This window comes from Cetorhinus maximus, chromosome 4 (genome assembly GCF_964194155.1).
Source record: "Cetorhinus maximus chromosome 4, sCetMax3.hap1.1, whole genome shotgun sequence".
In the NCBI taxonomy this organism is placed as follows: domain Eukaryota; kingdom Metazoa; phylum Chordata; class Chondrichthyes; order Lamniformes; family Cetorhinidae; genus Cetorhinus; species Cetorhinus maximus.
In genome coordinates, this window is record NC_135882.1 from 2,791,777 (window position 1) to 2,818,337 (window position 26,561).

General features: G+C 41.7%; 1 protein-coding gene across 2 annotated transcripts in view; it reads left to right on the top strand.

The window, feature by feature from the left end:
• Positions 1 to 26,209, top strand: part of nudcd1 (NudC domain containing 1) — a 107,086-nt gene extending 80,877 nt beyond the window's left edge. For both annotated transcript variants that reach the window (XM_078539817.1, XM_078539818.1), the window contains 4 exons: positions 2,761 to 2,905; positions 8,019 to 8,144; positions 25,025 to 25,181; positions 25,657 to 26,209. In XM_078539817.1, the coding sequence (XP_078395943.1) occupies positions 2,761 to 2,905; positions 8,019 to 8,144; positions 25,025 to 25,181; positions 25,657 to 25,955 (727 nt within the window). In that variant the 3' untranslated portion in view covers positions 25,956 to 26,209. The remainder of the gene's footprint in view (positions 1 to 2,760; positions 2,906 to 8,018; positions 8,145 to 25,024; positions 25,182 to 25,656) is intronic.
• Positions 26,210 to 26,561: the final 352 nt, after the last annotated feature.

Consider the following 26,561-nt stretch of genomic DNA (forward strand, 5'->3'; position numbering starts at 1 on the left):
GCTTTACAATCTGTGATCTGCAGTTTGCATCACAAACTGGGGGAGCTCAGCTTTTTCATCTGCAGTTCAGTTTCATCTGGCTTTGATCCTGTTGACACACCATCTTCAAAATTACAATAAAGTGGGGGCTGCTTAGCTGTGATGCTAAAGATGGTGTACGAATGCTGCCTTGGTGGAGGTGAAACTAATAGTTTCATTATGCTGCATAAGAACTTCTGCTTGAACTTCTGGAGTATTTACTTATTGATGTGAGAGAAAACAGTGTGATTCCATCGAGAGGAAGGAACACGGCTAATTACTGCAGTGCAGGTAGTTTGTGATTGTGCAAATACAGCCTGTGTATATCTCCAGTGCACACTTTAGCTAATACCTTCAAGGACCAAATGTTCTGGTAGAAAAACAGTAGCTGTTTGGATGAGTGGAGCTGTTAATCACTTAAAAAGCAAAAGTGGAAATGTTGACTGCCTCGGCAAAATTAAAGCAAGTTTCTGCAGACGATTAATTTCAGTTAAATTTTAAGGTCTTTTTCAGTCAGCAATTGTCACCACTTATTAGAAATTTGCGGATGATGCAAAAATTGGCCGTGTAGTTGACAGTGAAGAGGATAGCTGTTGACTCCAGAATGATATCAATGGTTTGGTTGAGTGGGCGGAAAAGTAGCAAATGGAATTCAATCCGGAAAAGTGTGAGGTAAGGCATTTGGGGAGGACAAACAAAGCAAGGGAATACTCAATAAACGGGAAGTTATTGAGAGAGGTTGAGGAAGTGAGAGACCTTGGAGTTCATATCCACAGGTCGTTAAAGGTGGCAGAACAGGTGGACAAGAAGGCATATAGAATGCTTTCCTTTATTGGGCGAGGTATTGAATACAAAAGCAGGGATGTAATGATGGAACTGTATAAAACTCTGGTTAGGCCACAGCTGGAATTTTGTGTACAGTTCTGTTCACCACTGTACAGGAAGGACATAATTGCCCTGGAGAGGAGATTTACAGGAATGCTGCCAGGGATTGAAAATTGCAGCTATGAGGAGAGGCTAGGGTTGTTTTCCTTAGAACAGAGGAGGCTAGAGGGTGACCTAATTGAGATGTTCAAAATTATGAAGGATCTAGATAGGTTAGACAGGAACTACTTGTTTGCCCTAGCTGAGGGGTCAATTACCAGGGGGCATAGATTTAAGGTGATTGGTAGGGAAGGATTAGAGGGGACATGAGGAAAAACCTTTTCACCCAGAGGGCAGTGGGTGTCTGGAATTCACTGCCCGAATTGGTGGTTGAGGCTGAAACACTCAACTCATTTAAAAGGTACTTGGATCTGCATCTGAAGCGCTGGAACCTGCAAGGCTACAGGCCAGGGGCTGGAAAGTAGGATTAAAATGAGCAGCTAGTTTCTTTTTTTTCTTTTTGGCCGGCACAGACACGATGGGCTGAATGGCCTCTTTTTGCACTAACTGTTCTATGGTTCTATAGTACTATGATTATACAGATGTGGAAATCTTGAGGTTTTACTTCTAGCATAAGCTTAAATCAGAGAAACTAAGATTTGAGGTGACCATAAAAAAAAGTTTGATTTGTTCAGCAGTGTGCCTTTTTATTGAACCTCTTATTTATAAATAGATAGCTTCCCATTTCTGTGCTATGCAGTGATTTGTGTGCAATACATATATACGTTTCATGTTGCAGTCACTGCTTTTATTGTCGGTGGCTCAGCTTTTGGTTCAAAATTTTATTTTCTATAAATCTATTTTGCGTTTGGTTTGTATGTACTTGTTTTGACTTTGCTTGCTAGTCGCTATTCCTGATTTGCAGTGAACAGTATACTTCATTTATTTTGCTGCCACCAAGTAGAACAACCATACATTGTGCATTCTGTAATTAACTTTGGTCTCATGCTATTGCTTACTTGGTTCTGATTAATGACTTAATTCTAATATACCCTTTCTGAAATGAAATAGTTATTTATTTGGGAGACGGTAGTGCAGTGGTAATGTCACTGAACTAGTAATCTATAGGCCCAGGCTAAGGCTCTGGGGATAAGAAATACAAACAGAAAGTGCTGGAAAATCTCAGTAGGCCTAGCAGCATCTACGGAGCGAGAAACAGTCAACATTTCGAGACAATATGACATCTTCGGAACTCCAAAGCATTGGACTCGAAACATTAACTCTGTGTGTCTCTCCACAGATGCCGCCAGACCTGCTGAGTTTTTCCAGCACTTTCTGTTTTTATTTCAAATTACCAGCATCCTCAGTATTTTGCTTTTATTCTAATGCTCTGGGGACACTGATTCAAATCCCACCACAGCAGCTGGCGGAATTTAAAAGCTAGCCTCAGTAACGGTGACCATGAAACTATCATTGATTGTTGTAAAAACTGACCTAGTTTACAAATGAAGGAAGTCTGCCACCCTTATGCAGCCCGACCTACGTATGACTCCAGACTTACAGCAATGTGGTTGACTCTCTGCAATGGCCTAGCAAGCCCCTCGGTTCAAAGGGGTAATTAGGGATGGGCAACAAATGCTGGCCTTGCCAGTGATACCCAAATCCCATGAAAGAATAAAGAAAAAAAATGAAATAGTTATGTAAATGTGAATGTATATATGTAATATATAATATAGCCTGACTTCATATGCAGTATTTACAATCGGTGATGCAAATAAACACTTGGCCTAATGTCACACATGAGACAACCTAAACCAGTCTTTTTATTTGCTGAAACCTCATCTGTATATTAAATACATACGCATTTAATTCCTCTAGCTTGGAGATTTTCTTATTAAAGAAGATTAGAGGAGTGACGTGGCCACAACTCCTCATTGGTGACAGAAGAGGTGAATTCATCGTGGACCCTGATCAGGCTTCTCAGATAAATGAGTGTTTGCTGAACCTAACCTCTGAAGAACTGGTATGTAAATCTCTTTCCCTGTGAATGGTCAAGTTAATATATTAAAATGATGTGACTCTCCCTCGTTTTGTGTTTTATGAGGAAGGGCGGTGGCATAGTGGTATTTGTCACTGGTCTAATATTCCAGAGATCCCAGGTAATCCTCTGGCAGATGGTGAAATTTGAATCCAGTAAAAATCTGGAAATAAAAGGCTGATTGCCCATTGTCATAAAAACCCATCTGGTTCACTAATATCCTTTAGGTAAGGAATCTACTGTCCCTACCTGCTCTGGCTGCTCTTACATGCATTCTGAACAAGGGCAATAAATGCCAGCGTTGCCCACATCCCGTGAACAGATTCTTTAAAAGAATCCTAGTTTCGAACTGGTGCTATTTACAACAGTGCTTTTAAAGTAAGATCTCTGCTGCCTGTGGTTTTGACATTTACGCATTTATAGTTTCTTTTAAACATTGGATTTATGCATGTCTGATTTACTAATGAAGAGAAGTCCAAGGAAAGGGCAGGCTTGTTTTTTAAAGAGTTTAGATCATGTGGGACAAATGGAACTATCAGCCACCTCATTAATAATCCTATATCAATTTACAGTTGTGCAGTAGAGCTCCTCTAACCTGAAACAAATTAGCACAAGTTGTTAAATAAAACTTTTTGCATTATTTACTTTGACCAATATCTATCATCTGGAACCAACACCATCAAAAAAAAAGCAAAGATGTGATGCACCAGGTCACTTTAAGCTCCTTATTCATTCTTATTGTTGGAATAAAACAAACTTTTGAGAAGAACAGAAGAGTAAGAGGATTGCATCCTCTTAACAGTTGCCACATTCTGTCCTTAGCAGTGTCGTATTTTTCAGGTTATTCTGAGTTTTGACTCCAAACTTGTTCTACAATGCCCACTAAACTTTGGCTTCAGTATCTATATCATCTGTAAGATGTCCTTTCCTGAGAGAGAGTTTCTGCCCATGCCCTCCAATGACTTTGCGAGAATGTGTTTTCCAGTGTTTCAAAAATCAATTAAGATGTGAAAGGTTAAGGTTTTACCTTGCATTAACACTCTACATTTACAGTGCAACCCAGACTAAACCCAGAATTTGGGGCTTTACCTGACCCCTGAGTGACACTCTTCAGACCTTGGTTCCTAATTAAATAAAAGTTGCTTGACTCAACCTCCTTGCTAGCGAAAGAAACTTAAGTAACACTAATGCGAGCAATAAGCAACCTTTGTGCCTGTACGAACATAGCTGCCTTATTTGCTTTCTGATTGCTCTATGGAGCTATGTGTTTGGCAGGAGCTAATGAGAAGCAAGAACAAACGTATAGTCTCACCAGTGCAGTTCTACACTAAGATAAAAGCAAAAAACTGTGGATGCTGGAAATCGAAAACAAAAACAAAAATACCTGGAAAAACTCAGCAGGTCTGGCAGCATCTGCGGAGAGGAACACAGTTAACGTTTCGAGTCCGCATGACTCTTCAACAGAACTAAGGAAAAATAGAAAAGGGGTGAAATATAAGCTGGTTTAAGAGCGGGGTTGGGACAAGAGAGCTGGATAGAGGGCCAGTGATAGGTGGAGATAACCAAAAGATGTCACAGACAAAAGGACAAAGAGGTGTTATCTAAAGGAATGTGCTAATTAAGGGTAGAAAGCAGGACAAGCAAGGTACAGATAGCTCTAGTGGGGGTGGGGTGGGGGAATTGAAAAAGGCTAAAAGGTAGAGATAAAACAATGGATGGAAATACATTTAAAAATAATGGAAATAGGTGGGAAAAGAAAAGTCCAAATAAATTATTGGAAAAAACAAAAAGGAGGGGGAAAATCGGAAAGGTGGTGGGGCTGGAGGAGAGAGTTCATGATCTAAAGTTGTTGAATTCAATATTCAGTCAGGAAGGCTGTAAAGTGCCTAGTCGGAAGATGAGGTGCTGTTCCTCCAGTTTGTGTTGAGCTTCACTGGAACAATGCAGCAAGCCAAGGACGGACATGTGGGCATGAGAGCAGGGTGGAGTGTTGAAATGGCAAGCGACAGGGAGGCCTGGGTAATGCTTGCGGACAGAACGAAGGTGTTCTGGAAAGCGGTCACCCAGTCTGCATTTGGTCTCTCCAATGTAGAGGAAACTGCATTGGGAGCAATGAATGCAGTAGACTAATTTGAGGGAAGTGAAATGCTGCTTCACTTGAAATGAGTATTTGGGCCCTTGGACGGTGAGGAGAGGGGAAGTAAAGGGGCAGGTGTTGCATCTTCTGCGGTTGTATGGGAAAGTGCCATGGGAGGGGGTTGAGGTGTAGGGGGTGATGGAGGAGTGGACCAGGATGTCACGGAGGGAACGATCCCTACGGAATGCCGCCAGGGGGGGTGAAGGGAAGATGTGTTTGGTGGTGGTATCATGCTGGAGTTGGCAGAAATGGCGGAGGATGATCCTTTGAATGCGGAGGCTGGTGGGGTGATAAGTGACTACAAGGGGGACCCTATCATGTTTCTGGGAGGGAGAGGAAGGTGTGAGGGCGGATGCGCGGGAGATGGGCCGGACACGGTTGAGGGCCCTGTCAACCACCATGGGTGGAAAACCTCAGTTAAGGAAGAAGGAGGACATGTCAGAGGAACTGTTCTTGAAAGTGGCATCATCAGAACAGATGCGACGGAGACGAAGGAACTGAGAAAATGGGATGGAGTCCTTACAAGAAGCGGGGTGTGAGGAGCTGTAGTCGAGGTAGCTGTGGGAGTCGGTAGGCTTGTAATGGATATTGGTGGACAGTCTATCACCAGAAATTGAGACAGAGAGGGAAGGGAAGGGAAGTGTCAGAGATGGACCATGTGAAAATGATGGAGGGGTGGAAATTGGAAGCAAAATTAATAAAATTTTCCAGGTCCAGGCGAGAGCATGAAGCAGCACCAAAGTAATCATCGATGTACCGGAGAAAGAGTTGTGGGAGGGGGCCGGAGAAGGACTGGAACAAGGAATGTTCCACATACCCCATAAAGAGACAGGCATAGCTGGGGCTCATGCGGGTACCCATAGCCACACCTTTTATTTGGAGGAAGTGAGAGGAGTTTAAGGAGAAATTGTTCAGTGTGAGAACAAGTTCAGCCAGACGGAGGAGAGTAGTGGTGGATGGGGATTGTTCAGGCCTCTGTTCGAGGAAGAAGCGGAGAGCCATCAGACCATCCCGGTGGGGGATGGTGGTGTAGAGGGATTGAAGGTCCATGGTGAAGAGGAGGCGATTGGGGCCAGGGAACTGGAAATTGTTGATATGATGTAGGGTGTCAGAGGAATCACGGATGTAGGTGGGAAGGGACTGGACAAGGGGAGAGAGAGAATAGAGTCAAGATAGCGAGAAATGAGTTCCGTGGGGCAGGAACAGGCTGACACCATCGGTCTGCCGGGACAGTCCTGTTTGTGGATTTTGGGTAGGAGGTAGAAGCGGGCCGTCCTAGGTTGGGGGACTATCAGGTTGGAAGCTGTGGAAGGAAGATCTCCAGAGGAGATGAGGTCAGTAACAGTCCTGGAAACAATGGCTTGATGTTCAGTAGTGGGGTCCAATAATTTATATAGATTTTTCTTTTCCCACCATTATTTTTAAATGTATTTCCATCCATTGTTTTATCTCTACCTTTTAGCCTTTTTCAATCCCTTCACCCCACCCCACCCCCACTAGGGCTATCTGTACCTTGCTCGTCCTGCTTTCTACCCTTAATTAGCACATTCCTTTAGATAATATCACCACCTTCAACACCTCTTTGTCCTTGTGTTTGTGACATCTTTTGGTTATCTCCACCTATCACTGGCCCTCTATCCAGCTCTCTTGTCCCAACCCCGCCCTTAAACCAGCTTATATTTCACCCCTTTTCTATTTTTCCTTTTCTGTTGAAGAGTCATGCAGACTCGAAACGTTGACTGTGCTCCCTTCCACAGATGCTGCCAGACCTGCTGAGTTTTTCCAGGTATTTTTGTTTCAGTTCTGCACTAAACCTGGTTTGCTTCCACCACTCATCAGCCTGTGACTCAATTTGTGAACCGCCTGAGTCAGTGTGTTATCAGCCAATGTGTAATTAATCCTGTTTTAGCTATCAATGAGTAAAAGTTCCTGGTAAGATACTTCCTAAAGATTGTTTCCTACTAGTTTGGCATTTAGAAATGGCAAATGATTAAGAGTAGTCAGCACACATTTCAAAAGGGAAGTTCATGCTCATCCAGCCTTATCGAATTCTTTGAAGTAACAGAAAGGGTAGATAAGGGTACTGTAGTAGATGTGATGGATTTGGATTTTCAAAAGGCCTTTAATAATGTAGTATAGTAAATTCATGACTGAGGACAAATTAGGAGTCAGGGGACAAGCTGCAGAATGGGTAGCAAGCCGGTTACAAAACAGAAGACTGAGAGCCGGGGTTAAAGGTAGTTGCTCAGACTGGTGGAAGGTGTGTCATGGTGTTCCACAGGGATCCATTCTGGGACCACTGATGCTCATGGTTAGAAAATTTGGAATGGGAATTACAGTTTCAAAATTTACCCACCCTGAGTCCTTCAATGTGACCTAATTGAATTTAGTTTTTATTAAAATAATTCAATAAATTGTAAATAATTAATAATGTAAATAAAAATTTGAGCATTTGAATAAGGTTATCATTACAGAATGTCTAAGGTGCATTTTGGAACCTTATTCCACTATGAAAGAAACGAGGATTTCCCAGAGCTGTACTGAGCCATAGACTCCTGCCAGGTTCAGTCCCTGGTCTGAACAGAGCTAACTCATATAAACCAGGGTGGTTTTGGGAAAGGTACAATTGGGTTGTATCTCCCTGGATTAGAGAGAAAAGAAGTAGACTGTGGTTCCAGCTCCTAATCACTGTCCAGTTAGACATACTTGGGATTCCAGTGTACGGACCTTTGTTGAAGATACAGTAGGGTCGTGGTGCCTCCCATAGGTAAGGAGTCGACTGATATCTCCTTCATGGGTTGACACACAAAAACAAGCTGTATTACTTACACAGTTGTACTCAGTGTGAGTCAGCACCATCAAGGGAAGAGGGAGAAAATAAGAGTGTTGGATTATGTCGCTGCACAGAAGTGACCCCGATGTCTAAATGCTTTGTGTTGTTTGCTGCCATGTCATTTACAGAATGCAGACCCTGATAAAGACAAGCCACCCTGCAATGCCAATGAGCTGGAAGAGTGTGATCGATTCCCAGATGATACTGCCAGTTTAACTCGATTAGATGCCAACTTGTTGAAAGCTACCCATGTGGTAAGAGGCATTTCTCAGTGAAACAAAAAATATAATAACTGGAAGCTGTTATAGCCACCTTGAACTCTTTGTTCACACTAATGACTGAATCAGCTGCAGCAGTTATTGACGTGTTATGTCTATTTTACAAATAAGCTGTTTTATGGGGCTGCCAACATTTTTGATCTTGGAAAAAAAACCATTTCTAAGTCATGTATGAAACCTGAAAATGAAACACAAACAGAACCCATATTGATCAGAAATTTCAGAACAGAAGGAGGCCTTTCAAACCATGTGCCAGGTTTAGCTTTAATGCCTGTCCCTGCTCCCTCTCTGAGAGGTTTTGCAATTCTCCCTCATGTCTTTATATAGATCCCTGCTCCAGAATGGATGAAGACACAAAGAATTAGGTAGCATTTAGCAGGTGTTGGAACCAAGTTAGCCAGCCAGTGTTGGATAGAACACCGGAGCCGAGTCTTTACACACTTAAAGCTTGTATTTACAGAGCACACATTACCTATCACACATCTCCAACCCAACAACTGCAGTTTCAGTCTGTGCCTATAGGATATAGTATATACACACATATAGAATAATTACAGCACAGAAGGAGGCTATTCGACATGCCAACTATCTGCAAGAACAGCTCAGCTGGTCCTACTTCCCTGCCCTTTCCAGGTAGCCTTGCAAAATTTCCCTCTTCATGTGCTTATCCAATTCCCTTTTGAAAGCAATGATTGAATCTGCCTCCACCACACTCTCAGGCAGTGTATTCCAGACTCTAACCACATGTCGCATTTGATATTTTTTTTGTTGCCAATCATTTAATTGACGTTGTCTGGTTCTTAACCACTCTGCCAATGGGAACAGTTTCTCCCTATCTGCTCTGTCCAGACCCCTCATGATTTTGAACACCTCTATCAAATCGCTGAACCTTTTCTTTTAGGAGAACAACCCCAGCTTCTCCAATTTATCTTTGCAGCTAAAGTCCTGCATCCCTGAACCCATTCCCATAATAAATAAAGACAGGTGAGTTGCCAATTATTATCCACCACCTGAACACAATTAAACACCCAATTAATATACAATGAACAGCAGGTCAGATTTAGTTTCATACTAATGAGAGAAATGTTAAAAATTCAGCTATATCCTGAACAACTCCCCTGTCTCTGCTATCTGCCCTACAAATTATTCCAAACATTGTTTGAATAAAAGAATTATTCCAGCTAACTAATCGATTTCCACATGGCCTCTGTTTGCACTTTCTTTGCTTTGAAGTAATAATCTGAGATTACTTTATCTGTACTCCTTAATATTTTATATACTTTGATATCCTCCCTTATCCATCGCCTTTCAAAACTGTGAAGATTAAATTCTTCTAATCCTTCCCATAGCTCATCCTCTTTACACTTGGGTTCATTCTTGTTGCCCTTTAGAGTAATTGATCAAATCCCCATCACTGATGTTACAGATCTCCACTCTCTCAGAATTCTGCTCCAAATGAGCATCTCTTTGTTCCAGTTCCCAGGCATGCACTAACTCCTGCTGGGCTATGTTCCCCATAATATACTTTTAGTCAGTTTGCAGCTGATTTCAATCGATTAATCTGATGTGCAACCTAATCACTGGGGTGATTTATCTAGTGAGCAAGCTTTTAGGCGCCTGACTGATATCTGGCGGGAATCCTGTTCTGTATCAAAAGACGACCCACATAGCGCATGGGACACAGGCTGCGTCCCGTGAGCAAGAAACTCAGGACAGCAAACTGGCTTGGAGAAAAGAAAATGAAAGACTTGCATTTCAGTAACGCCTTTCATGGCCTCAGAACGCCCCAAAGTGCGGTACAGCCAATTCAAGTCCTTTTGAAGTGTAATCACTGTTGTAGTGTAGGAGTTCTTGTAATGTGATAGTAACCAGATCATTTTTTAGTGGCACTGATGGATAGATAACTATTGTCCAGAACACCAGGGAGAACTCCCCTGCTTTTCTCACAAATTGTGGTGTGGGATCCTTTGCATCCACCTGAGAGAGTAGACCTCGGGCCTCTGTTTAATACCTCATCCAAAAGATGGTACCCCTAGCAGTGCAGGACTCCCTCAGTGCTGCACTGGGAATGAGGGCCTTGATTTTTGAGTTCAAATCTCTGGAATGGGACTTGAACCTCCAACCTTCTGACTCAGAGATAAAAACAAAAAATTACTGCGGATGCTGGAAATCCAAAACAAAAACAGAACCACCCGGAAAAACTCAGCAGGTCTGGCAGCGTCGGCGGAGAAGAAAAGAGTCGACGTTTCGAGTCCTCATGACCCTTCTGTTGAAGGGTCATGAGGACTCGAAACGTCGACTCTTTTCTTCTCCGCCGATGCTGCCAGACCTGCTGAGATTTTCCGGGTGGTTCTGTTTTTGTTTTCTTCTGACTCAGGTTTGCTGACACAACCTTTGGCTGTTGATATATCATGTGGCTCGGAAGAAGATAGGTAGTCAGAGCAGCTCATTTTGTGGAACTTGAAGGAAATCATCAGGCCAGCGTGGTGTTGCTGGGTCAAAATCCTGGAACTCCCTTCCTAACAGCACTGTGGGTGTACCTACACCACATGGACTGCAGCGGTTCAAGAAGGCAGCTCACCACCACCTTCTCAAGGGCAATTAGGGATGGGCAATAAATGCTGGCCCAGCCAACAAAGCCCACCTCCCATGAATGAATAAAAAAAAAACTCCACCATGGTCAGTCAAAAAATGCCTATCAATATATATAACAGGGCACCAATTAGCATGTTAAATGGCCCCACTGCCTGACTTGTGTCTGCCAGGGAACATTGCCGCAGTCTCTTGGGAATAGGGCAGTAAGTCATTGCCTCCCATCTTCGGGCATTCATTTCTGTTTCTGCCAGATGGGAGGCCTGAATTTTCAATCGCCCGATATCAATAACTCATGAGTAATGTCTTGCAGGGGAGGCGTTATGTATGATTCAGGTATAAATGAATAGAATAGGGTTGATTTGAGTCATTCCATCACTGTGAAGGAAGACTTGGAGGGAAATTGCAGAACCTTTCAGAAGCAGCAATGGAAAATGTACTTATCCCACTCCAGGTTCAAAGCAACCTGATATTAAATAATGGGCTAAACCTGAGATATGATTTGTCCAACGATGGATCAAAACTATTCCTGACAATCTAGCACATCATCGTCAAAATAGTTCTAAGTTAGAAGTATGACCCATGTTTTACCTTGTTTTTAAGTATTATGGTGGAACATATTGATAAATATTCCAGACTTGTTATTTTTGAAATGCAAATAGAACATTCGCCTTACTGCATCATCACAGTCAAAGTGATTTATTTTCATCTTCCGTTTGTTTTGCCAGCTACTGTATCATAGAAGTTTACAACACACGAGAAGGCAATTTAGTCTTTGCCAGCCCTTTGCTGGAGCAATTCAAAACTAATCCCGCTGCTTCAAATTTTATCCATTTTTTTCCCCTTTAAAATGTACAGTGATTTCTGCCCCAAATATTCCTTGTGCCAGAACATTCCATGTTCCTACATGCTTGTAAGTTTAAAAAAAAATATTGGGCTAACCTCTCTACATAACCTGTTGTTGGCTATTTTAAATTGATGACCCATCAGAAAAGATAGCCTTCCCTTATTCATTTAACCAAAACACTTCATAATTTAAAAAAAAACGTTATTAAATCTCCTCCTTCGCTTCAGTGGAAATAGTCCCAGTATCTTGGGTCTCTTATAACTATAGTTTTTTTTATCTTGGCACCATCCTGGTGAATGTGTATAGTATACTAGGGTTTGAATGTTCTTTCTATAATGAATGCCTAATTCTGCACATGCTACAATAACTGAAGATTTGTACATGTTTATCATTACTTATTTATTCTTATTCTATATACTCTTTCTGTAAACCTAAAATTATGCTGGCTTTTTTAATGGTTTTATCTACTTGTACCCTCACTTTTGGGGAGCTACACACTTGGTATCCATGTTCATCTACCTCCTTCAGTGTCTTTACACTCGCCTTCTTTATTGTTTCTCCCAGAATGTCTTACGTTGCAATTCTCTGCAATAAATCCTACCTGCTGCCTGTTTGTTAACCTGCTTTTACTCATTTTCTTTCCCTTTGTATCGGCAGAAAGTTTTAACCTGGTGTGTCATTGCCTCTCTTATTGCTGCTGTTGTCAGGAGGTGGAGCTCCTGCTGCCACTCCAAATGTGCTCCCACACCTTTAACGGGAGATCCTTTGGGATCTCATACCCCATTTAGCTTACATGTCTTTCTTTGAAATACCCCAAAATAAGTAAAACCATGCCCTTGAACCCGAGATGCCTTTGAAGCCCTTTTGGAAGAAATTTGAATGTCTCCAGCACCCCTGCTCTCCTGTTGAAAGCAATTGTAAGCTGCTGCCATGGACAACACCTAGGTAGGGTCTGCTGCCCTGTCTGGCAGCAGCTGGGCTGGCCTCTCACTATGCCCATACAGGGCAATAAGGCAATCAGCACAGGTCCCTGCTAGATTGATAATCTTACAAAACTGACAAGCGAGAGATTTTCTCATTCATGGTTTGAGATTGATTCAGAAGTTTGAATCAATTGCACTTGCAGGAATCTTCTGTACACAGTTACTTTTTATTGCCTGACTTGACCTACAGTAGAAACAAGATAGATGTGTTAATAATGGTTAGATTAACAGTTTTGTAATATACATTATTTGTAACTGCAGCCAGAAGAGAGGCTGCAATTTGCTGATTTTTCTATCTGAAACCGTTTTATGTAATTTTAGAACTGACAGAATCTTTTTTAAGCAAAGCCCAAGTTATTGAAACCCCCTGACTAGGTTTAGGGAAGTGTGTTTATAATAACCAATATTGTGTTTTAAAACCCTATTTGGCCCTGAGCATATTAGAAATGTTTTGCTAACAAGATTTAGTGGGAAAATATATTCTAAATAATTTGTGCTGGAAATACTCAATCAGCTGTTGGCACCAGCACATTAAGCAACATCTTCAGTGCTACTGGGTTTTTAAGATTGTTGAAATGGCCTCTCTTTCATGAAGTGACCCACAAAAAATGCATTGCACTGGTGTGAAGGTGAGTTTGTATACAACATGCAGTTAACTGTAGTATGTCAGAGAACACCTGAATACCTGTCAGTATGCTAGGAATAATGAAGATTGAAAACTATACACTTTATTTTGTTCTTTTTGCCTTGGGATGTCAAACACCGCTAGTTGTCAACCTGTTTAGATTGGCCTGTCATATAGCAGATCCCAGGAGCTAATCAATATGTGCGTGCAGTAGCAGTATACTATATGGAAGCTAATCACTTCTACTGCCAATGATGAAAATTTGTGTGATGGAGCACAGTGAAGCCACATTCCATAGAAAGATCACCATACAGAAATTGAAAAATGATTGCATCATGCATATTAAGAATGCCTGATGGAAGCAGTGCGACAAAACGATTAATGCTTCGCCTCACAGAGGAAGAACTGAAACTAGAATATGCAGATTGGGATGCTTATACATTGATGAAATGTAGTGATTCAGTTGTTAAACTAGATTCCTTGCTGGTCCATTAACACTGTTCTACTTCAGTGAAGTGCTTCTTGGATGTATGATATCCAAATGATGCAGCAGCTGAACTTCTGATGAAGTAAAGTGGTTTATTTGAACACCAGTACCTTGACAGGCACAAATCAATTGTATAAGTGATACTGTAATTAGACCATAAGACCATAAGACATGGGAGCAGAAATTAGGCCAATCGGCCCATCGAGTCTGCTCCACCATTCAATCATGGCTGATAAGTTTCTCAACCCCATTCTCCCGCCTTCTCCCCGTAACCTTTGATCCCCTTATCAATCAAGAACCTATCTATCTCGGTCTTAAATACACTCAATGACCTGGCCTCCACAGCCTTCTGTGGCAATGAATTCCATAGATTCACCACTCTCTGTCTAAAGAAGTTTCTCCTCATCTCTGTTCTAAAAGGTCTTCCCTTTACTCTGAGGCTGTGTCCTCGGGTCCTAGTCTCTCCTACTAATGGAAACATCTTCCCCACGTCCACTCTATCCAGGCCTTTCAGTATTCTCTAAGTTTCAATCAGATCCCCCCTCATCCTTCTAAACTCCATCGACTATAGACCCAGAGTCCTCAAACGTTCCTCATATGTTAAGCCTTTTATTCCTGGGATCATTCTCGTGAACCTCCTCTGGACCCTCTCCAGGGCCAGCACATCCTTCCTGAGATACAGGGCCCAAAATTGCTCACAATATTCTAAATGTGGTCTGACCAGAGCCTTATAAAGCCTCAGCAGCACATCCCTGCTTTTATATTCTAGTCCTCTCGAAATAAATGCCAACATTGCATTTGCCTTCCTAACTAACGACTCAACCTGCAAGTTAACCTTAAGAGAATCCTGGACTAGGACTCCCAAGTCCCTTTGCACTCCAGATTTCTGAATTCTCTCCCCATTTAGAAAATAGTCTATGCCTCTATTCTTCCTACCAAAGTGCATGACCTCACATTTCCCCACGTTGTATTCCATCTACCACTTCTTTGCCCATTCTCCAAACCTGTCCAAATCCTTCTGCAGCCTCCCCGCCTCCTCAATACTACCTGTCCCTCCTTCCTATCTTTGTATCATCTGCAAACTTAGCCAGGATGCCCTCAGTTCCTTCATCTAGATCATTAATGTATAAAGTGAAAAGTTGTGGTCCTAACACTGACCCTTGCGGAACTCCACTAGTCACCGGCCGCCATCCTGAGAAGGACCCCCTTATCCCCACTCTCTGCCTCCTGCCAGACAGCCAATCTTCTATCCATGCTAATACCTTGCCTCTAACACCATGGGCTCTTATCTTACTGAGCAGCCCCCTGTGCGGCACCTTGTCAAAGGCCTTCTGGAAGTCCATGTAGATAACATCCATTGGCTCTCCTTTGTCTAACCTACTCGTTACCTCCTCAAAGAATTCTAACAGATTTGTCAGGCATGACCTTCCCTTGATGAAACCATGCTGACTTTGCCCGATTTTACCATGCACTTCCAAGTATTCTGAAATCTCATCCTTAATAACGGACTCTAAAATCTTACCAACGACCGACGTCAGGCTAATCGGCCTGTAATTTCCCGTCTTTTGCCTCACTCCCTTAAACGGGGGGTTACATTAGCGATTTTCCAGTCTTCTGGGACCCTCCCTGACTCCAGTGATTCCTGAAAGATCACCACTAACGCCTCCACTATCTCTTAAGCTATCTCCTTCAGAACTCTGGGGTGTAATCCATCTGGTCCAGGTGATTTATCCACCTTCAGACCTTTCAGTTTTCCTAGCACCTTCTCTTTGGTAATGACCACCATACTCACCTCTGCCCCCCGACTCTCTTGAACTTTGGGGATGTCACTCGTGTCTTCCACTGTGAAGACTGACGCAAAGTACCTATTCAATTCCTCCGCCATTTCTTTGTTCCCCACTACTTCTCCAGCGTCATTTTCCAGCGGCCCAATGTCCACTTTTGCCTCTCTCTTACCCTTTATATATCTAAAAAAACTCTTGCAATCTTCTTTTACATTACTGGCTAGTTTACCCTCATATTTAATCTTCTCTCTCCTTATTTCTTTTTTAGTTGTCCTCTGTTGGTCTTTGTAGGCTTCCCAACCCCCTGGTTTCCCACTGCTCTTCGCCACATTGTATGCTTTCTCTTTAGCTTTTATGCTGTTCCTGACCTCCCTTGTCAGCCATGGTTGCCTCATCCTCCCTTTAGTATGCTGCTTCTTCCCAGGGATGAATTTTTGCTGTGTCTCCCAAATTACTCCCAGAAACTCCTGCCATTGCTGTTCCATTGTCTTTCCTGCTAGGCTCATCTCCCAGTCAATTCTGGCCAGCTCCTTCCTCATGCCTCTGTAGTTGCCTTTATTCAACTGTAATACCGTTACATCTGATTCCAGCTTTTTCCTCTCAAATTGCAGGGTAAATTCTATCATATTATGGTCACTTCCTCCTAAGGGTTCCTTCACCTTAAGCTCCCTTATCAAATCTGCCTGATTACACATCACTAAATCTAGAATTGCCTGTTCCCTAGTGGGCTCCACCACAAGCTGCTCCAAAAAGGCATCTCATAGACATTCCACAAATTCCTTTTCTTGGGATCCACTACCAACCTGATTTTCCCAGTCTACCTGCATATTGAAATCCCCCATGATCACTGTAACCTTGCCTTTCTTACACGCCTTTTCTATCTCCTGGTGTATCTTGTGCCCCACATCCTGACTACTGTCTGTACATAACTCCCATTATGGTTTTTTTTACCTTTGCGGTTCCTCAACTCTACCCACACAGATTCTACATCATCTCACCCTACGTCATTTCTTGTTATCGATTTAATTTCATTTCTTACTAACAAAGCAACCCCACCCCCTCTGCCAACCTGCCTATCTTTTCGATAGGATGTATATCCTTGGAAATTTAAATTGTAATTTAGTTTACCATAGTTTAAGGTGCCATTTATTTTGTTTCTTAATAACTTAAAATGCTAGTTTAAAATTGACTAGTTTTAAGGAGGAGCACTTTAAAATTCACTATGAGCCTAGTACTGTATTGCCATTTGAAGAACATTGTGTCCAGATAGAATTATTCTTTGCAACAGATGGGCTTTAGTAGTAGTTTTTCCCCAAAAGCATGTAGTAACACCTACCTATATTAAGTTTTGATAAAGCATACACCACACCTTAAGTATGAACACTCTCCCTTACGCTTTCATGTTTGGCTTGAGTAACGGGACCTGTTAATTTTGTGCTGATTTATTCATATACCTGAACAGCTAGTAAACAGTAAAACTACTAATCAGGAACAAAGATCCTGTGCAGTATTACCCAGTCAATTCAGGCAACTAACTTTCAGTAGCTGTGGAGAAGGGCCATACAGACTCGAAACATCAGCTCTGTTTCTCACTCCATAGGTGCTGTCAAACCTGCTGAGTTTTTCCAGCATTTTCTGTGTTTGTTTCAGGTTTCCAGCATCTGCAGCATTTTGCTTTTAACTAACTTTCACACTAGGCCTGCTGGAACTATCATTAAAACTAAGTTATCAAATTACTCGCTATTTTTTTCAATCTGCATTTGCCATTTTTCATTCCTGTTCAGCCATCAAATAAAGCTAAAAGTAACATTTGGTGTTGCTCCTTCATACTTGATGACCCTTTTTGAGGCCCCATGAGGGCTTCAATATTTGCTTGTGGTCAGCGCAGGAGGTGAACTCTCCTGCATGTTTCAGAAATGCACACAGCCTGTCTGAGGTGGACAGGCTACACAGGTTTCCTTGCTTGCTTCATTTCAGCAGAAGCTTACAAAAGAGAATTGGCTATAAAAAGGAAAAAAAAATTGCGGAGCTAGGTGGAAAGAACAGGGGAGTGGAAAGAATTGGATAGCTCTTTCAAAGAGCCGGAACAGGCACGATGGGCTGAATGGTGGCCTCCTGTGCTCTATGTTTCTGTGAATGCACACTTATTTCTATCCTATTTTAATGGGCAATCATCCTCTCCTGGCTCATGAAATTCCACACATAGAGTGCTAATGAATAAAAGAATTACCCCAGTGAGTATCAGTAACTGAGACAATCTCTAACAATATTAATGTTTTGTGATCATTCAGTAGTTTGCATATTGCATTAAATCTAGACTTTTCTGAAAAATGACCACGCTTTATCTGTTCCTCAGTTCACAGACAAGCTAGATTGATATTCCTTGTACCAGTGTGTTAATAAACCTGTCACGTTAATACTCATCTGGTTTTTCCCTTCTAGAAGCACCCATATGTCTTACTTTAAAAATATATTGTGTGCCAACTATTGCTGGGAAGCAGAATGAAATTTAAGTCATATTGCTTTAAGGGGAATTTATAATTTAATCTGTGAAAGACAGATAATGGACTTAACTCTGTGAAGTATTGTGCCTGCATGGAATATGCTTTTTTTAAATAACACATAGAGTATAATATTCTGAGGCTGTTCTGCATCCATTGGATTTTTCATTCACACGACTGAATTAGGGAGAATCTAAAAGGTTAGAGATATCTGGTTACTGATGTTAGTCCTTCCATCTCCCATGTTTCATGCTGTAAAATTGCTTCTCAGAAACCATTAGCGAGCACCCATTTTGAAATGAAAGGTTTTCCACTATGATTCGAGCTTCTTTTTAAAAAGTCCTCGTTTTGAAAGAAGAAATATGTAGTTTGTTCATAAAAGTTAGTTCCTAGTAAAAATAAAGTTTATTTATTATTGTCCTTTTTTTGGTCATGCACAGAGCTTATCCTTAGTTTTGGAAGCATTTGGGGGTACTTTTCCATATTGAAGTTGCTATATAAATACAAGTTGTTGACTCTTGCCTTGCATCCCGTTGTCATTATCTACTTCCTGCGACTCTCAGTGGGCATGCCAGATGCATGGCAATGATTCCTCTAGATTTTCTTTATTGTGTGCAGCCTGTTTAGATTAATGTGCGGCACGTTTTAAATTTATTTTACGCGGCTGCATATGTGCAGTATCTTGGAGGGGACAGTTTGTGAGTGGCCTCTGCAGTGCCTTCATGTTTGCTGCATGGATGCACACATGCACAGCTTAGAGGGATCTGTTGTGCATGGTTCTTTTTATTCTCTGCTTGCTTTGTGTCTGAGATATCTCATTATGGTTAGGTTCTATCTGCATGTGCACTTGACCTTCCAGTTTAACCTGTGTAGCCCCTTCCCCAGAAAAGTGCCCAATATCCCCAGCTTTGTAGGACAGACAAAGGTTCCACTGGAGAAAAAGGACATTTGGATTTGGGGTAAAGCACAAATAAAGAATTCACCGACCAAGAATCAAAACATTGTGCTATCCGGTGCTTTGTCTATTGAGTCATCCTTTGCCAGGTTTTTTGTTTAAAATCTATATTCTGATGTATTTTGTCTTAAATTTGGAAAACAAAATGTCAGTCTGAAGTTGAAAATGTTTTATACTGCCCCATACTGAAATATTAATTTATGGTGTTTAAGAAACCACTGCTTGCTGGTCTTAGTATTTAGCTGTTTTCAGTTTCCCTTTGCTTGTCACATCTGTTATCTCTCATGATCCTAACATCTGTCTTAACCTCAACATTAAATGATAAATGAAGTTTTAACGGTACAAAATCTATGAATTCTTCATTAATTTGTTACTTAATGGAAAGATTTTTACCAAAATTACTTGTTTCATAACCTAGTTCCTTTTACTATGCCTGTCAATTATATCCCCTATCGTAAATCCTTCCCTAAGTCACGTGGGGCCTAGTAGATAATGAGGCTTGTCTTAATAGAAGCCTTAAGCAGAACATGATTGATAACATGCAGTATGGTTATACAGACTTTAGTAGAAAAGGAAGATACAGATTGGTTTAATGTATGGTGCCAGTTGTGGTTCAGTTGGTAGCATGCTCGCATCTGAGTCAGAAGGTTGTGGGTTCAAGCTCCACTCCAGAGACTTGAGCACAAAGTCTAGGGTGACACTCCCAGTGAAATACTGAGGGAGTGCTGCACTGTCAGAGGTGCCACCTCCAGATGTTAAACCAAGGTCCCATATGTTTTCTCAGCAGGATGTAAAGGATTCCATGGCACTGTTTCAAAGAACCAGTAAGTTCTCCCCAGTCAATATATATCCCTCAATCAGTACTACTAATACAGATTATTTGATCATTTCTCTCATTGCTGTTTGTGGGATCTTGCTGTGTGCAATCTGGCTGAGGCATTTCCTATATTACAAGAGTAATTATATTTCAAACGTACTTTATTGATTTTAAAGCACTTTGGGACATTCTGAGGTTGTGAAAGGCGATGTACACGTGCGCGTCTTTCTTTGGAGATGTTGTGCTCAAGTCTCGATGGTGGAACTGGAATAGTTTACAATCTCATGTGGAGAATAACACTGTTTTACAAACTACATTGTTGTCCTTGTAAGACAACGCTGGTTTATTGTGAGCACTGTGGGTGACGCATTTCCCATCCTTCACACTTCCTGCTTCATACTTTGGTAATGATAATAAACAGCAGCCGGCTTGACTGGCACCCCTTACACCACAATAAACATTCACGCCCTCCACTACCGACACACAGTGGCAGCAGTGTGTACCATCTACAAGATGCAATGCAGGAACTCGCCAAGGCTTCTTTGACAGCACCTTCCAAACCCTTGGCCGCTTCCATCTAGAAGGACAAGGGCAGCAGACACATGGCAACACCCCCACCTGGAAGTTCCTCTTCAAGTCGCACACCATCCTGACTTGGAAATATATCACCGTTCCTTCACTGTTGCTGGGCCAAATTCCTGGAGCTTCCATCCTAACAGCACTGTGGGTGTACCCACACCACATGGATTGCAGCGGTTCAAGAAAGCAGCTCACCACCGCCTTCTCAAGAGCAGTTAGGGATGGGCAATAAATGCTGGCCTAGCAAGCGACACCCACATCCCGTGAATGAATAAAGACAATATATTAAGGATTCCAGGCTAAGTTCTGTCACATGTGTGTTGATTACTTAGTTGTTTGGCTCATTCAGATTTTTAAAATTACTCGCATGCAATTAACGTTTTAATTTTTGTGTTTGTTTTCACACACACTACTGAAAATATATATAAGTGCATTTGTTAATTTTTTTTTAACTCAGAAATGTGTTTGGGATTGAGGAGCCTGAGGTGGTAATCCATCTTCCATGGTATACCTTTCTGCAGTGGACTGTGTATGTGCAGCTACTATTCATAACATAGCCCCTTTGTTCATGATCTAATCATATCTCCCAATCCTAGGATTTTCTGCCAGTTTTTCTTGACTCCATTTTCCCATTCTACAGCCTTCCAGAAAGATCATCACTCTCTCTTCCCCTTCCTGCGCCTCCCCACCCAATCCCAGTTCGTCAGTGCCACCGCTGGACAATATAAAAAGTTACTGCATTATGTTCCTCTTCTATCAAGAGCCTTTCCCTCTATCCCTCTCAATGGCACCTCCTTCTCATGCCCCATCCCCAACCTGGCAGCCCTTTCTCTTCATTGGCGTCTTCCCCTATCAGTTGACCATGACCTCCACAATCACGACAGCAAATGGTACTGGGGCTGGCTAGCCTGTCGGGTAGAAACATCTCATTTGATCCAGCTGTGTTGAATTTTTAAATTGAGTTGTAATGGAGCACAGTGGCATGGATTTTGCAATCAGGGGTAAAGCAATGGTGCTTGCCACTGACAGCGAACAAAGCTGCCCACAAAGATTTAGTGATCTCTATGGTGTGGATTTCCCCTTCCTTGACATCAGTTTGAATTTGGTGCCAAGCTTGATGATGTCACTGTTGCTAGGTGTCTAGCAGCAGTGACATCAGCAAGCAGGATAAACAGCAGGATAAACATTGAAGTATTCTCACAGACAGCAACGCAGGAAGTAAGATGCCCTAGAATCCTACACTTTTAGTTCAATTTTAGTAAGAGCAAAAGAGGGACACATACATGGGATTAAGGTGGAGGCTGAAATATAAACTTAAAAAAATATATATTGTAAAAATGTGATTTTATTTCTATCATAATGGAAAAAATTGACATTCCATAAGTATATAATTAGGTTTGCAGGGACAGAAAGGTTGTTCAATAATTTTGAACTTAGTGATCTGTTTCAAAACCCTGTTACACCTCATTCAATAAGATGTAACTTTTTCAAGAGCTTTTGCAACAAAACTAATAGCGTAAACGGACAAGTTGTCAGTTCAGAGATTTCTATTTGATTGTAGTCTGGAGGGAATTCAAAGCGCAATCTATGGAGAAGCAGTGAATTACTGACAGCAACTTCTGGATTTTAACTGCACCTGTGCAGAAGCCAGAAGTTGCTGTCAGCTTCAGAGGAGTAATGACTGCAAACACTGACAATCGCACCTTCATTACTATCATAAAATCCAGGTCATTCTGTTAGGCACAGGTATTTGTCAGAGAGCGCAGGCATGTTGATTTTGCTGCTTTTTCTGAGGTAAAGATTGTGGCAGTTGATCTGGGATTTTCTTTCTATTTCACACCAGTTTTATAATCTGAGATTACAGTTAATGGTGATAAAACCATTAAGCGCTATTTGGCATCTAGAAGTTTTAAACAGCCAATTTCGGGAATATAAATTGTGAACTTCTTAAAAAGTACATTCCTCCACTTGTGGCAGAGGCCTGGTAAATCATCCTGAACAGCACAGCTCCATGAGTTCACCTTGTCACAGTTGTTTCAGCTCGATAACTTGCTAAGTAATATGCTGGAAGCCTGATGCTGACCTGACAGTGGAAGGAGCCACCTATGCAGAGCACCCATGGCAGTCCTGTATTCAGCATTTCCAATGTTTTCCCTTAATCCTTGAGGTAATTGGTAAAGGTGCCAGAGACGAGATTAACTGCATCCGTGACCTTTAGTTGTATAATATCTGCTGTTACTCACTTCCTTTCAAGACATTTTCTCCTGTTCCTTTGATGCTGGAGATCAGCCTTTTGGTTGTCTTCTGCACTAACTCCATGGTTTAAAGGTTTTTGCAACCGAAACTAAATGCACCACTCAAGGTGTAATATGACCCAGTAACCGTATCGTACTCGTATGACATTTTCTATCCTAATGGATCTAGCTGTATAATTATGCATCCATTCCCTGTTCTTGCTGCTGCTTCCCAGTGATTTAACATCTTTATTGAAGAATCTTACATGCCATTTATCCTTTTCTACTTCACTTATACTGTCCAAATTATACCTGTGACATTGGCTTTTCCTTGCACTGTATAGCATCTTGCACTTACCTCTATTGAATTTCACCCACCATTGATTTATTTAATTGCAGATTTAATCTATCTCCTATTGTAGGTCTCTAGCTACTTTGTTTGCTGCCTGTCGTTTAATATCATCTGTGAACTTCACCATTTTACGTTGAATTTTTGTACCTAAATTATTAATGTAGATTCAGAACAGTCGCATTACCCATTAGCGGTTATTCAAAACTCCCCACTTCTGGTTATTGTACTTGTACAAAGCTTACAAAATTGTTACGTTTTGGGATTGTCTCTTTAATCTAGGGTATAATTGAGGAATGGAGGGGAGTCATGTGACCTGTTCTGAATTCTATTCAACAGCAAGCCTGAGTGGCATGTTGCTATGAACAAGAGGGGCCCAAGTCAAGAGACTCGCTGAGAAGATGCAAGATGTTCACACCCGTGGAAAATGGCAAGAGCAGTTGTGCTGACTGTGGACAGACTGTTAGCCTCCAAGTTCACAGGAAGGTGTTAGGAATGTCAGGTTTTATAAATGATTGTAAACTGTCTATTGAATTCCAATATAGAATATAGAGTTGAGGGTCTAGAGGATAGCTAATTGCATTATTACCTTGATACAAGGCATCCATATGATTTATGTTGCCATGGAGATGAGCTTTGAGAAGGGAAAAATCCATAGAAAGCCATTGTAGTATCAGGTTACAGTGTTTCCCAAGGTATCACTGAAACTCGCAGACACAAGTCAGTCCGCAAAAATCTGAGAGAGAGAGCAGGAAATAGAGGCAGCTAATCTTGCACTTAAGGCAGAGAAAATGCCGACCCTGTTGTTCACCAGGCAGAATGTGGGTGGGAGCTTGCGCTTAGATTGAAGAGATCGAGATCATGAGGATCTAAAGAAGACTGGAAGATTCACCTAACTTGGGCTAGAGAAAAGCAATCTTTCAAGGAATAAAAGTCTTAACATTTGAAATCCTGTTGTGTGATCCTTTCAGTTGGTCACTGAAAATTCAAATATCTTTTAAAAAGTTATCGTTCTTTACAGAGATTGTAACAATATTAAATGTCAAATGCAAAAGGTAGTTATTTGGAAAATACTGTCTGAAGCAGTCTATCAAAACATGAATTTGGACATGTTTAGCAAAATGTTTAAACGTTAGTGAATTCATTGTAATGGTTGTTTAGTGGAAAAGCCTCAGCTGTTCATCTGGGGTCTGAAACTTTTAAAGGCATTTATATACCAGTACAGAGGTTGAAATCATTGAAAAGTCACGGGAAAGTGGTCTCTCATTGTGAAGTTTTGTTCCTGCTGTCTGAACTAGTCAACATTAGCATATGTTTTATTCTCAATGAAGGCCATCAATTTTTACGAATTCCCCTCCCACCTTCCTAACAGGGAAAAGAAAGCTGTCAGCTATTCTAGAAGTAAGATGCCTTGGCATTCAATAGAGGTGTGTAATGTTGAGAACCAGTGAGCATAGACTGGTGAAAATTGCTTGGAACCCTGGTTTTTTCTAATTCTTTCATGAGATGTGGGCATTGCTGGCAAACCAAACTGAGTGCCAGTGAGCAGATTATTGCTGTGTATGTGCCACTTGATAGCATTGTCGACAACACCTTCCATCACTTTGCTGATGATGGAGAGAAGGCTGACTGTTGCTCCAGAACTAAAATCTTCAGGCCATGTATCCAGTGCCTTGAGCCGTTTCTTTGTCATGTGGATTGAATCGAATTGGCTGAAGATTGGCATCTGTGATGCAGGGGACCTCAGAAGGAGGACACTATGGATCATCCACTTGGCACTTCTGGCTAAAGATTATATGCCTAAGCTGTGGAATCTGTTGCATAGAGGAGCCTTGCATTTAAAACATAATGATTTGCAGTAATTAAGTTCCTGAGTCCATAAAAAATATAATCAAGCACCTGTTGAGGAGTCAAAACTATACCAATGCCAATGTGGATATATTTTTTCATGGATCAGTGAGGTTACAGAGGTAAGGTATGGATGCTCAGGTCTTATAATCAATACAATCTTGTAAACTTGATCAAGAGAATGCTTGGATACTGCTGAACCTTCCCACTCACTGTATATAAATGTTTGAGCATGTCTTTAAATTTTATCTTCAGGTTAATCTGAGCAGTCACCAGTATCTGTTCACAGCAGTGGTGGATCCGGCTGAGATGCCCTGCTTGTGTCTACGTCACGATGTTGATGCGCTTCTGTGGCAACCACACGCACAACAGGAGAACATGTGGGAGCACATTGGAACATTCAATGCTTTAGGTAAGACAAGAACTATCGTCGTGCTGCACGGACCTTTTGTTGGTCAGTTTATTATATTATATAAGATTTTGAGTCCAAGTCCCACTCCCACTCCAGGGACTGAGTATGTAATCCAGCCTAAAACTTCAGTGCTGCACCATTTCAGATGAGGCATTAAACCCAAGGTCCTGTCCAGCCTCAAAAGATGAATGTAAAAGATCCCACTGCACTGTTTTGAAGAAGAGCAGGGGAAGTCCCTACTGGTGCCCTGGGAAATATTTATCCATCAATCAACATCATTAAAATCATCTGACCATTATTTCATTGCTGTTTGTGGGATCTTGCTGTACAAATGGCTGCCATATTTCCTACACTACAACAGTGATTACACTTCAAAAAGCACTTCCATGGACTGTGAAGTGCTCTGGGATGTGAAAGACACTATTTAAATACATTCTCGGTATACTAACAAATGGAAAACTTTTTCTCGTTCCAGGCTATGTTCAGGCATCTAAACGTGAGAAGAAGTTTTCGACGTGCGCTCCAAACTACTCCTACGCTGCTCTGTGTGAATGTTTCCGCCGAATCTTCATTTATCGCCAGCCCACGCCTGTTCAGACCGCACTTTACAACCGGAAGGAAGCAAGGCACGTAGGGCAAGTTGCCAAGCAGCAGGTTGCCAGCTTGGAAACCAATGATCCTGTGCTGGGCTTTCAAGCTACAAACGAGAGGCTGTTTGTTTTAACAAGGAAGAACTTGTTTGTAATTAAAGTAAATACAGACAACTCTGAGTGAAAGCAATGCAATAGTTTGGAGGATTTCAGGATACCGTGTGAAGCAGTTTGTTACAGTTCTAGTTTAGATTAGCTTCCGAGTTGCAAAACACATGGTATTATCTGTTCGTATAGCTCCAGTTACCCCAGAATTATTATTCTGGGCTTTTATTACTTAGAGCAGACCTCTGCACAGATGCGGCAGATTGTGCTTTATATAAATGACACTGCTTGGAGATGCATAATTAAAAATGGCTTCACATCTTGGAATCCCAAGTGTAGTTTTTCAGTTTGTGTATCAAAAACTGTTTGCAGGACCATGCTTTGTCAAAGCGCAGCTTTCTCCCACCGATAAACAGGGGAAATGTGAAGTAGATGCTGACCTGGACGTGTGGTGCGCAGCCTTCACCTGGACCTGGAGATCTGTCAGCCTCCTTCCTGGAGCTCCTTGCCATAATGACCCACATCTAGAGGACCTCGATTCACACAAAAGGTGATTGGGAGCAATGAGACAGACCAGTAGAGCACTCGCTGTCCCAGACCTAGGAACCTGTTAAATCATTGTCCCTGCCACACCCCAACCAAATGCAGAGTGCTGCTTACATATGGACTAATAGTCCCCACTGTT